Source organism: Cyprinus carpio, chromosome B2, assembly GCF_018340385.1.
Source record: "Cyprinus carpio isolate SPL01 chromosome B2, ASM1834038v1, whole genome shotgun sequence".
In the NCBI taxonomy this organism is placed as follows: Eukaryota; Metazoa; Chordata; class Actinopteri; order Cypriniformes; family Cyprinidae; genus Cyprinus; species Cyprinus carpio.
In genome coordinates, this window is record NC_056598.1 from 25,829,533 (window position 1) to 25,844,056 (window position 14,524).

At 36.2% G+C, this 14,524-nt stretch overlaps 1 protein-coding gene across 1 annotated transcript; it reads left to right on the forward strand.

Moving 5' to 3' along the window:
• Positions 1-284: 284 nt before the first annotated feature.
• fndc7a (fibronectin type III domain containing 7a) lies at positions 285-10,500 on the forward strand. The gene is made up of 14 exons (XM_042718909.1): positions 285-523; positions 918-933; positions 1,570-1,827; positions 2,397-2,654; positions 4,172-4,429; positions 5,330-5,584; positions 5,683-5,937; positions 6,028-6,285; positions 6,532-6,783; positions 6,876-7,130; positions 8,253-8,513; positions 8,603-8,632; positions 8,841-8,881; positions 9,881-10,500. The coding sequence occupies exons 1-13, from the start codon at positions 464-466 to the stop codon at positions 8,870-8,872; spliced, it is 2,448 nt and encodes an 815-aa protein (XP_042574843.1). The 5' UTR covers positions 285-463; the 3' UTR covers positions 8,873-8,881; positions 9,881-10,500.
• Positions 10,501-14,524: the final 4,024 nt, after the last annotated feature.

A 14,524-nucleotide genomic window follows, 5' to 3' on the forward strand; every position in this document is an offset into this window, starting at 1 on the left:
TATACAAGTATGTAATACGATAAATGCCTCTTCAGATTTGTAGTACACTTTTTCAATTCATGATATGAATTAATACCATTGATACTTTTTAATTCTGAAGTATTGTCTAAGTTCATATTTAAAATGGAACATTCAATATCTTGTGTACTTGACAGACAATAGAACAAACAATCCTGAACAGCCCATTCTCTGGAAGAGTAGATCTTTTTGTCCATCCTCAAGTGTATTGATGGCTACCTGTGCCATCCTTCAGCGCTGATAGGTCCAGTCTTCCTCTGTGACAGAGGGAGGGGTACACATTAATGCTCAGTACTCCCAGAACAATAAAATACCTGTTGGACGGTAATAGAGAGAGAGAAAAAAACAGAACTTAAGCCTCAGCCAGTACCCTGCAGAAATAGAGAGTCAAATCAGAAGAAGGAAGTGTGCCCTAAAGGCAGCTGATCAGCACCAAATTTGAGGCATGGAGTCGAAATATTTACATCTTTCTAAAATCGTCTTATTGCTTATTACTGTGCCACAGGTAAGAATAAAAATTTCTTTTTTTTTATGCATGCAATAAGTTAGTTTTGGGGAAACTTGCTGGAAGAGTGTTTAAATGTGTGTACTGGGATTCTTAATAAACATTATTGTAAAAACTGATTATTTGTAATGCATAAAACAATAGTCCTTTTTATTATACTACTGTAATGTTTTGCACTTGTACACACTTTCAAGTCGGATAGGAGGAAAAATAGCTCTGGATCTAAAATCTGTGCTGAGTGATGCTGAAATAAGCTTCCTTGCGGCCACTAATGGCACATAATACCATATGACAGAGTAATAGTTTGCCCTGAAATAAGCAAAGAATGGATGCTTTCTAGCATGTTTTATATATATTAAAAGTAATTTGTTGTATTTCTGCTCTTAATTTACAGATATGCAAAGCACATGGTAGGAGATCTTTAATATTTGTTATATTTGGGTCATTCTATGAAATTGGTGCGTTTTGTCTTTCATGTAAACTGTAAAAGATGACTTCAACAAATACTTGACACAAACTTGTACTATATGTTATGGATATTGTTCTCATCACATCCAAAAAGATTTGTTTGTTTGTTTGTTTGTTTGTTTTCTGTCCCAGTGAAGATGACTTTTTAGTCTGTTTACAAGTTGTTGTAGTTACAATTAAAATTAAATATTAAATAAAAGCTTAATTTTGTAATATTGTAGTGGTGTAAAATCTGATATAATAAATCTATTATATATATATATATATATATATATATATATATATATATATATATATATATATATATATATATATATATATATATATATATATATATATACACATACACACACACATACCTGTTATCATCCTTTTCAGTTTAAAGACTGTTTAAGTTGACGGTTTTTAAGTTAAAACGTTCAGTCAAATCTTTCAACAGGCTAAAACTCACCTTTTCAAAACTGAATGACAAACCGACCATTTTGAGGAATGACCCGGTTGTTTTCATCTTGTAGTATTAATGAATTGCGACAGGTATTATGATTATTATGCTGTCCTAACCGCTTCTCTGTCTGCAGACATCACGTTATCCGTGTTCACCGTAACTTCCAAAAGTATGACGGTCCGCTGGAGCGGACATACCGGCGCGAGCTCGTACAAAATCACCGCCACGCCGAAAAACTCCCCAGATTCGTCGGTTTTCGCTCAGTTCAGCGGCAGCACGGTGATGGGCTCCGTTAACTCGTTATCCCCGAACACTGTGTACAGGATGCGGGTCGAAGCCATGGACAACGCGGTGAACGTGCTCAGCAGCGCCGAAACGGAGGAGACGACAGGTACCGTTTAAATCCAATAATTTAAAGTAGTTAAATAAAGTGAATTTAATAGTAATAATTTAAGTATTAATTTATTAGAAACATTAGTTTAAAATGGTAACGATATTGTGTAGCCTAATAAATATGACTAATTCATATATATATATATATATATATTATATATATATATATATTATATATATATATATATATATATAATATATATATGTATTAAATAAATAAATGATTAACAAATTTAACGACTAATTAATACCTTACAACGTTGAACTGCAGTCTTGATTAAATATTTACTAATTCATCTACAGGATGTAACATATTCAAGACACACACACACACACACACACACACACACACACACACACACACATATATATATACAGTATAGGTTTATTTGTATGTGTTTAAACATTATGAATTATTATAATTATTAATATTTAAAATCAGTGCTTTTATCTACAATCATTAAATAAATAATAATTCATATGTTTCTAGAATTGTAGCTATTGGTTATTTATTCATTGTAATTTCATTTATTATTATTGTTATGTTCTTGTGTTGTGTGCCATCAGCTCCTGAGGTCCCCTTCATACACCAGGCCTACTCCAAACACAGTGACAGCATCACAGTGGAGTTCGGTGTGGTGTCTGGTGCCACCAGCTACATCATCCGGGCAGAGAACGAGGATGGGTACTTCTCTGAAAGCCTGGTGGACACTTCCCCCGGGACAGTAGTCGGTCTGCTGCCTTACACCCAATACACCCTCAGCGTGATGTCCGTCAACACTGGGGGAAGGAGTCAGCCTTCTCTAACTGTGAATGCTAGGACAGGTAAAATGACTTTCATTACAACACCTTCTGCTTGATTTAAACATGGCTTTTGCTTAATACTTTGGCTATTTTATATGTCTTTCTTCTTTTTTTTTCAAAAAAGGGTAACATCCCTGCTGTTTGTGGCAGAAAAAAAAGATGCTTTACAACAGTTTAGGTGGTCTTCAACTGGTTACCTGCCCAACTAGCTGGCCTGCCAGCCTGAGCAATGGAAATGACAAACCCAAAACCCCTATAAACCATCAAACCAGACAAGATTAGAACGGTGGCCTACTCAAACTTATAAATGTGTACAAATTTTATGTTTTAGTTCAATACATATATCATTCTAAACAATTATGCTAATCTGCGTTTATTAATCAGTTTCAGTCCAAAAACAGTTTACTACCATACTTTACTGATTTAATATGGATTATGAAATATATAATCCTCATATCCACGGCATAACACTTTAAAGATCAAATAAAAGTGTACCTTAGCCTTCCAACCAATACAGATATTTTCATATAAAGCACATTTTATAAAGATAACACAACATAGAATAGAAGGAAACTTGAGCACTATTCCCTGTTTGGTTGACAATGAGTTGGTGTTTATAACCTGTGACAATAACACAGGATTGTTTACTCCAGCTATTGTGTAGAGTTGGTACCTCTGGCTCTACAGACTGTTGACGGTAACTGCACCTTTAGCTGGACTTTATACCCAAAACTGAATGAAAAGATAAAACCATGAGAACTAGGCTGTTGCTTCTCCCCAAGGAACGGCTTTGACGTAACATAAGAGGGACGGGTTTCATAAAGTTTCATTTATAACAACAGAACTTACTCTCTATCTCATTTCACCCAACAGACACGCTGCAGGTTGTTGTTTCCATCTCAGGATCCTATATCTGTCCCTATCAGAGTTTTATACTAGTATAATTTTAAAACTAATCATAGTATATCTGCAGATAAGCACTGGCACATCTAACAAAAAAAATATTTTTTTCCTATAATAGTGTGTTAAAGGGGATAATCCACCCAAAAATAAAAATGCTATCATTTACTCATTGTCATGTCATTCTAAATATGCATGATGTTACTTCTGTGGAACACAAAAGAATACATTTTCAAGAATGCTGGTAACCAAATGGTTCCCAAATGAGCCCACTGACTTCTATAGACAAAAAAAATATAGATATGGGAGTCAACGGGACCCAAAATTGTTTCGTTACCAACATTCTTCAAAATACCTTTTTTGTGTTCCACAGAAGAAAGAAACTCATACAGGTTTGGAATGAAATGAGGGTGAGTACACTATAACAGAATTTTCATATTTGGGTGGACTATCCATTTAATTTAGACAGGATTTTTTTTTTCTCAGTTGTAATGATCACAACTCACGACTAGGGGCAGTAACTTTGCCTGTGATAATGCACTTGCTGTTTGTCAACATGTTCTATTCCTTCTCTTTCATTATGCTAATAAAACAATGCTAATAAGTTATTACATTAATTTTTTTTTCTCTGTTTGCAGTGTTGGTAGCCCCAGACCTGTTTTCCAGCTCCCCTAGCAGTGACATCATTGTGATAGAGTGGAATCCAGTGGACCACGCTGTGCTGTACAGCCTTGTCTTGACCATGGAGGGCTCAGACATGCGGGTCAGACTCAACACGTCTGAGACCAATCTGACCTTCACTGGCCTTCAGCCTGGCACCACCTACAGCATCAAGGGCAATGCCTGGGATCCAGATGGTAACCAAGGAGATGACATCACCGTATCCCAAATCACACGTAAGGGGTTACTTGTTTCTAATACTTTAAACAGAATGTGTTCACAATAAACTGCTTGGCTCTTTTAATTGAAAGAGGCAGGACCCAGTGTCCCACAACCAACATGTTCAGTCTTACAAATGATCTCATTCCGTGAAGTGTTTTGCTTGACTCTATGTACTGGATAATCTGAAACCTGTCTTGTTTGGTTCGATTGAATCGAACTCAAGTTCGTTTCCCCTCTTGGTGCGGACCTTTTTGCCAGGTGTGAATTCAGCAATTGCACTCAGGTGTGGACCAAACAACCGCTCCGAGACCCAGCTGAAGAGGTGGTCTCGATCTGGTTCCAAACGAACTCTGGTATACTTGAGAATTTCTGTCCAAGGAATGGATGACCTTTAGCACACGTGTGGTTTTGTTTACAATTTCTGGTTTACTTGCAAAAAGGGCAGTGTGAAAGCGAACCACACACACACACAAAAAAAAATCAACACTATTCGGTCAGGAGCAAAGCAAGTGAACAAGCAGATTGTGTTGACAACAGATTTATAAACCATTCTTATTACAAACTTTGGAAAACATTTGGTGCATGTTGCATTTCCAAATGCACTTAATCTCACAGCACTTAAAGAGATGTAGTTCATGGAGCAGTATTTACTGCTAACCGCTCCGAGACAATGTTATCATGAGCAACTTGTGTGAAAATCTCATAGCACTTCACTATGAAGCACACACTACTAGATTATCTAATCATATTATTACAGTAGTCTTTTGATAATCGTGATAAACCATATTGCATTGTCAGGCATTGTTAGAATTAGTAAAAAAAAGTTTTGTGTACTCTGTTTGGAACGGGGTGGTGGGGGTGTATGATGACAGAATTTAATTTCCTCTCTCTTTCTGTCCCACTGTCCTCTACAGGTCCTCCTGTCCCGGGAGATGTGCAGGTTCAGTTGACGCTGGGTCGCTCTATCGATCTGGCGGTGTATTGGCAGGTAGTCCGTGGTGCCGATGTGTACACTGCTGTGAGCTCAACGGGCCAAAACTGCAGCGCCACCATAGGCACCTACTGCATAATCAGTCCCCTCAGCTGCAGCCAGAACCACACCATCAGCGTCACAGCACAGAACGAGGCCGGACCCAGTGAACCTTCATCTCCACAGGACCTTCTAACCTGTAGATTTTACTCACACACACACACACATACAAAACCACACATATGCATTAATAAAGATTTGTGCAGTTATTTGTTTTCTTCCTTGAATCATTTTCAGTCCCATGTCCTCCTGAGCTGGTGTGGATTGAGGAGCCGACTACAGGGAACTGTTCTGTCACATGGTCTAAGGTTCAGTGGGTGGATTACTATATCGCCTTTGTGAAGAGAGATGATGGTTTAGAGGAACAGTGCAACACCACTGGCACGACCTGCTACTTCCAGTGCATATGTGGATACACGTACCTCTCAACTGTGTTCGCTTACAACCTGGCCGGGACCAGTCCACCGGGTCAAATAGTCAACTATACTACAAGTCTGTATTTTATGCACATAGATTTACATTTATTTATTTGTTGAAGAATATTTGGTACGAAATCTGATATGCATCTCTTTCTGTCCTCAGTCCCCTGCTGTCCAGATGATTTGTCAGTGTCTTTGATTTCCACCGAGACTTTAGAGATCTCGTGGACTTCAGTTCGAGGAGCTGAGTTATACGAGACGATCGCTGCAGATGGAAGCGAATGGATCCACTGCAACGACACGGCTCCTGTGTGCGCGCTCTCTGATCTCACCTGTGACAGCCTGTATAGTGTGGTGGTGCGGCCCTGCAGTGAGACACAAGGATGCAATAACACCTGTAGTGCACATACACGCCGGACAGGTACACACATAAATGCTCATTTGCATGTGAACCCACAAAATACTGCTGGACAATATGCCGCATACAAAAAGTACCATGATGGTACCATGTTTTTTTGCATAGTTACAATAATTTGACCCATACAATGTATTTTTGGCTATTGCTACAAATATACCTGTGCTACTTAAGTCCAGGGTCACATATGATCTTATCACTGTAACATGGTATCGGTTTTTATGAAATTGAGCTTATTTCTCTTTCTCTCAGCTCCCTGTGCCCCTGTGATCCTCAACGTGACTCAGGTGAACTCTTCCACGGTGGAGGTGTTCTGGATGGCTACAAACACAGAGGCTAACTACACTGTGATCGCCATGGGTCCCTCCAACTTGCTCACCTGCTCATCCAGCAGCACTTCCTGCTACATCAGTGTGTCCTGTGGATCCACATATGATGTCAGCGCCTACGCCACAACCACAGCAGGACAGAGTCTTCCCAGCTACTCCATTCCCCTGGAAACAGGTGCAGTAATGAAGATAGAAAACATCCGGAAATAAATAATTAGTGGTTAACAATGATCAAGTGATATATAAATGTCCCCTTTCTCTCTCCAGGACCCTGTTGTCCAGAAACTCTGAGTGTTGAGCAGGTGACCCAGTCTATGACAAACATCACTTGGTCGGGTGCCACAGGGGCGGGGTCTTATGTCACCACTTTGACATCCCCCAGAGGTCACGCCAGATGTCACACCATGGACACCCACTGCCTGCTGGGATGCATCACATGTGGCACCAGCTACAATGTGTCGCTGGAGGCCTTCAGCATTACTGGACATAAATCAGAGTGCAGTTACCACGGTTTCTCTGCAAGTGAGTAAAGTAGCTTTCTCATAGCATCACTATAGATTAGACACTAACATATTTAACCACATAACTGGTTACTCAAGTATGTGCTTTTGATGAAACATGGAATCCTTTTTACAAAAAAGATATTTTCCTAAGAAGTGCTTGTTCACATTCTATCTATCTATCTATCTATCTATCTATCTATCTATCTATCTATCTATCTATCTATCTATCTATCTATCTATCTATCTATCTATCTATCTCCTACTCATCCATCCATCCATCCATCCATCCATCCGACTAATTAAAAATAATATTTATTTTTATATATACCTGTAACACCTTTAAAAAATAGTTTTAAATAATACAAAAATAATAAGGAATTAAATAAAAATATTGTAAAAAATAATAATAAAGAATTAAAAAAATAATATATATATTATTAAAAAAACAAAACACAAAATTATTCCCTACAGATTCAGCATTTGCAAACATTTGACTGGTTAATAGTCATTTACTCTAGTAGATGCAAAAGCATATTTGATGCTTTTTGATTCTTTTTGTTGTTCTTGTTGTTCTTCTATCGATTTATATTTTAAGCTTTTGCTCTTTCTTTAATATAGTAATAATAATAGTATTAATAATAGTTATTAGTATTATTAAATTTATTATTCCTATTTATATGAATGTTATCAATACTTGTAGATTTAAAGGTAGCTTCTCAATGTACTTAAGAAAACAAAGACAAAAACAACATATGAGTGTAAAAATGAAGAATAATTACAAATAAAAAAGTGAAATGATTAATAATAAAACAAAACACAACATCAAAGCAGTCAAGTAAAGGGTTTCATTAAAACAACATCAAATGACTGAGAAATAAAAAATGAAAATCTAATAAATGACAATGTGACATTTTGTTTATCTGATGTCTAATTTAAAAATATATTTAAATTGAATGAAAATAAATGACAGTTTGAAATAAAGAAACAAGCAAAATGTGTAAATCAGCTATAAAACCAGTTTTTGCATAGATTCAATAAAACCATACTTACTAAAGGTTGTAAGAATGATTTACACAAATATTTGAATAAATCAATGAAAAATTGAATCTATTTCATTTTCTTTATCTGTAACCTCTCTCAGGTGCATGTTGTCCGTCCAGCGTGAGACTGTACCGGATGGATAACAACACTCTTCGGGTGTACTGGCGCTCTTCTCCTGGTCTGTACAACTACACAGCCGACCTGCACGGTACCAGATCCAACTACACCTGCAGTGCCACAAATGGGGCTCATGGATGTGACATCTCTGAGATCCTGTGTGGGGAAGTGTACACCGTCGTGGTTGCTCCCTTAACACAAGAGGGTTCAAAGGTCACATACTGCCCCAGAAGACTCTACTCAGGTACACAATGATGTTATAATTATAAATAAAACAAGAAAAAAAATATCACATTTTAATCTTGTAAAATGACGTTTCTTTATTTTTTTCAGTCTCCTGTTCTGGAAACACTGTGGGAATGGGTACGTATTCTTATTGAAACTCATCTTCAATCATACACTTTTAAATATTTATAATATCTATTAATATAATATTACATAAATTGAATATTATATAGTATTCTTTTAAAAAATATACACGTCAAAAAATAGACATTTAAAAATGACAAGCTCTTCCAAGCGCATTCCCTATGACTCAGTGCTATATAACTGCTTTTCTGTGTGTCTGCAGTGATCTATCGAGGCCGGAGGAGTGTGGACTAAAACCTTTTTGTGAGTAATTGCACATAAATTATGACTGAATGTTTACATTTGCTGTCATCACACACAGATGCGGCGTCTCACGGGACAGATTTACCCAGAGCATCTGAAACTGGAGGCCTTTGTGTCCACCATAAGATAAAGTGTATCATGTCAATATGTGGACATGTTTATTGCTTTACAGCCTGTGACAATAAAATATGACACTTGTGCTCTTGGGACTCCAGATGTGCATCTCAGTCAAAATGTATTCAGATATGATAAATGATAAAGTGTCTTGTTACTCGTCTTAACACATTTAGGAATAAAAATAAATCTTATAAAGTCTGTCTAAAAGTCACCTGGAACAAAATCTAATCATATTTTAAACGAAATTCTACTTAAGACATTATTTTTATGTCAATTAAGCACTTCCCCTATGCAAAATGATACACACACACACACACACACACACACTATTTTGACATTGACTTTTTATTGAATTTTTATGTTTTTTTTTTGTTTTTTTTTTTCTAGGATTTGTATGAGAATTCTGACTTTTCTTCTTAAAATTGTGACTTTGCATATTGCAATTTCGACTCAAACTCCCAACTGTGAGTTTATTTGTTGCAATTCTGAGTTATGAGTTAGAATTGTTAGACAAACTCGCAGTGTGAGAAAAAAAAAAGTCTGACTTGTGAGATAGTCTGACTTTAAGACATTATTTTTATGACAATTAAGCACTTCCCCTATGCAAAATCACACACACACACACACACACACACGCACGCACACACACACACAGGTGCAGGTGCATGTGTGTGTGTGTGTGTGTGTGTGTGTGTGTGTGTGTGTGTGTGTGATGAGATGGTATGAAAAAAAAAAGACAAAACTATTATGAGAATGTTGCAGGATCTTGTCTTTGACATGACATGAATGATGTATAGACCATATACATTTCAGTGTGTATATGATCAAAGTTGGACCGCCCACAAATGTCCGGTTCTCACGTCTTTTTGTCTTCTGTCAAAGGGCACAAATGAAAGAAGATTGAGCTCTGACGTCATCAACAGAGACAACAGGGATTTCTCTGTATTGCCAGCAATACCTATAACAATTGGCTCAGTGAAATGTATGTGTATCATTAAGATCTTTTAAACATGGAAAAAAAAAAAATTCAATCAAATTGTTAACCATTTCTAAATGTGATATTTTATACATACATGTCCTTTGTATTATGAAGTTTGCATTTATACTGTAATTTTCTGATATTCAAAGCATGTCATGAAGCCCAAATGTTTATTCGCATGTCCAAAAAAGAATAAGTAATATCATGATGTCACAAGAAAAATTACTATGTTAATGTAGTGTAATGATTGGAACAACAATAGAAGCATTTGTAGGAATTCCCCTAAGCAGCAAGCCTCCAAAGGAAGTGGACCAGTGTGCTTTATACTCTTCTGAACTAGGATGGGAAATTTGAACATGCAGCGCAAGTGTTATGTTCAGTGTCCACCCCAGGTCATATGTGTACTTTGGATGATATATAACATTGAATTTGCAAAATATGTATGTTTACTAATGACCTACAGCCTGTGAACCTCAATACAATAGCAACCTTTAGTAGTCTTAATAAACAGCATGAAGCATTACATATGGAGAATGTATTTTTTTAATGAACTTTTCAGATTTCTTAAATATTTTTGAACATATTTTTCACACTATTTGCTATTTATATATTTATTTTATGTACATGTTTTAGGGCTGCTAAAGTTAACACATTAATTCTTTAGACTGTCTACATGTTTGACAATTTTATTTGCATCATTTGACAACACTGTTCTGTTTCTAATAACTGGTGTTAACAGTCAAAACTTTGCAAAAGGTTTCCATCTCAAATGCAGAAGAGTTACAAAAGTCGCAAACCACACATGTATCATGTTGATAATAGAAACTTTCTCTTTCCTCTACCTTTTCATGAAGATCAGCACACGACTCATGGCTCATATGCATATTTTTCTATCTATCTAATGGCTCAAGTATTGATAAATGAAACCCAGATGGGAAACATTATCATTTCAAGCTGCAAAATACCTCAAAGACATGGCATGACAAACAAAAGAAACAAATCCTCAGATTTCCTGAGCTGTGTTATCATGAAAACCAACCCACCAGAAGATATTATGTTCTTTTACATGACATCATATTTAGTGGCATTTGCTAAGATAAGCATCACTGTTATCAATACTGGATTTCAACACACCGTGTACAATAAATATTAAACTTCAGTAACTCATCTTGCACCATCTGTGTGAGCAACACCACAAATCAGATGAAAACCTTCCACAGATTTACACTGCAAACCAGAGACTTGAAGCCAACTAGTAACCACCCAGATACCACATAATATATTCACAAACATTTAGTAACATCACAGCAACCATAATAGCAATGTTACAGCAAGTACCCACAACATGCTATCGATGTGGCCATTGGTTTTGCATTGGCAAGGACCACTGACATTTTCTTTAGATTTGAATTTTTTTTAAAAAGTGCTGCAATCAAAAAAAAAATTGTTTTGGTCTATTTATTGTCCATCAGGGAATTTTATTTATTTATTTAGTTACAATTAAGTCTAACCACTTAAAGAAGTAATAGCACACAACTTCTCAAAAGTCACGTATTGAAGCATCATTCATGTCCACATGTAGCACAAACATTAAAGTTTAATACTTAACTATAGCCAAAGATCTCATATTTTGATATATCATACACAGTACTGTGAGTGCACTCTAAGTAGCTTTGTGTAAGTGTCAGCAAAATGCATAAATATAACAATAACATTGCTGACAGATGCACTGATATGACAGAGAGATACTGCACCTACAGTACAGCATGCGGGTAGAACGTGAGACAGAACTGTCATTATCTTGCATGAACACAAGGTGCCTAAAATGTGAGCAATGTGTAGCTTCTGAGAGAAAAAATGTGCCTCAAAAACACGTGCCATACAAAGCCACTGATCATTCATCCTGTGGGAAAGATTAGGGATGATGCTTATACCAGGCAAATAATAGATTTGGTTTCTACTGCAATACATGAAATCTCCTGATTCTAATATTTTTCTTCTATGCAACATACCCAAGTAATCTCACATTCGTCTCTGGAATATACTATTATGCCTACAACTTTTGCCAAGATTTTTTGAGCCAATTTACTGCATGAGTCGACGCTAGTTTCCGAAAGTCAGTGCTAGATTTCACAGAATATCACATAATGTATGATGGACACAGACTCTATTTATTTTAGCATCAGACTATGAATCCATCCATTTGGAGGAGATGAAACATTTGCTATTTTGACATTGACTTTTTATCTCACAATTCAGATTTTTTTTCTCTCGCAATTGCAAGGCTACATCTCAGAATTCTGACTTTTCTTCTTAAAATTGTGACTTTGCATATTGCAATTTCGACTCAAACTCCCAACTGTGAGTTTATTTGTTGCAATTCTGAGTTATGAGTTAGAATTGTTAGACAAACTCGCAGTTCTGAGAAAAAAAAAAGTCTGACTTGTGAGATATAAACTCGAAATTGTGAGAAAAGAGTATCAGAACTGTGAGATAAAAGGTCCGAACTGCGAGTTGATATCTCACAGCTCGGGCTTTTCTCAGAATTGTGAGAAAAAAATTGGGAAGAGAAGTAGTTAACACTTGTGAGAAATAACTCTAAGATAACTTTAAGATAAAAGGGTCACAATCGTGAGACCTATCCTTGGCGGAAACGGGCTTCCATATGTTTTTGCATGTCTACTCTTATAAAGTTGTATAAAGCAAAATGTGTGAAGCCTAGTGTTTTAATATGTGTTCAGATTTGAAAAGTTGGGACCCACTTTATAGGTGTCGTTAACTAAAATGTTCTTACAATTTAAATTAATCATTTGATACAATGCACTTATTGTCTAGCCTACATAAAAGTTTTTACATTGTACTTGTATTTGAAAATACCATCCTGTATTTACACCTGTAATCAATTTCGGTAGTTCATCTATAATTACACTACCACCAAACCTGTCCCTAAACTTACCTGTATCCCACCCCAAGTGTTTGGCAATTAAACATGAACACAATAGGCACACAACAATTCATTATTAAGTATATAATATTTAAAAATACCAAATATAAAGTGAGACTAAAAGCTGTGTTATTTAGTATTTAAAAAATAGGAATATAAAGTGAGACTAAAAGCTGTGTAGTGTATTAACACATTAATATTATAGGCCTTTACTCTGTCTCATTTGTTTCTTGTCTATTATATTTATTCATTATCACACTGACTGATATATTTCAAATGTTTCTTTCTTTTAATTTTTGTTTTACTCAGGAAAATCCCGAATTCAGGTATCTGAGGAAAAAAAGTGTACAGAATAGGGATAACCGCACTGTGAAACAAAAACCATTCAAAAAACTTCAAAGAGTGGACTGCAGTGGAGTCAGTGCTCAAGAACCCTACACAAAGAGGTATACAAGACATGGGTTTCAGCTGTCGCATTCCTTGTGTAAACTCTTGAACAATCAGACAGCGTCAGAAGTGTCTCGCTTCAACATTAGACTGCTGCTGAGTGGTCCAAAGTTATGTTCTTTGATGAAAGTAAATTTTGCAATTCCGGTGATCAGGGTCCCAGAGTTGGAGGAAGAGAGGGCACACAATCCACATTTCTTGCGGTCCCAAAGTTTCCACAGTGTAATGGGTGGGGTGTGACCGCTGGTGTTGGTCCACTGTGTTTTCTGAGGTTCAACGCAGCCGTATACCGGAAGTTTTAGAGCACTGTCATGCTCCTGCTGAATGACCAACTTTAATAGAATGCAGATTTTTTGAACTTGGAACCTGCACACAGGTACTGGTTAAAGGCCAGTACTGTTCTTAATTGGCCAGCAAATAGAAAATAGAAATCTATTGCGATATGCCAGACCCAACAATGCAGAAGAGCTGAAGGCCACTTTAACCGGGCTCTCATAACACCTGAGCAGTGCAAACAGACTGATCGACTCCATGCCACGCCGCATTTGCTGCAGAATCAGTCAGTCAAAAGGACACTAAGTATTATGTTGCTGAAATACTTTCATGTTCATACTTAGTTGGCCAAGATTTCTAAAAATCCTTTCTTCGTGTATCTGGTCTTAAGTTATATTTTAATTTTCTGAGCGTACTGATTGTTGTGATTTTCTTTTTTGTTAGTTTTTATGTTATTTTTATTTTTTTAATAGATAAATTTTCTTTTGTTGTTAATAGTTGTCAGTTATAATTTTTGAATGGAATTAATGAAAATAATCAACTTTTTGATGATATTCTAATTATATGACCAGCACTGGACTCAATTTTTTCAAATTTAAAAATTTTTTTCACAATTTGATATGTCTGATTTGTTTTAATTTTTTTTTTGTGAGTGTGATGAGAAATGTCTTAAGTGAATTCAGTCAATACTTCAGTGCATCATGTGTGGGCTTGTTCAAAGCAAACCGTTATTTTTTTTTGGATCAGACCTGGACTCCACCTGTGTTAAAGTAAAATAAACTATAACATTAAAGACACTGATCTTAACCACCATACAAAACCATTTGAGCTGGCTGGACACAGAGTTGGGTGTATGTTTCAGGCTCTTAATCGAAGAGGCAGA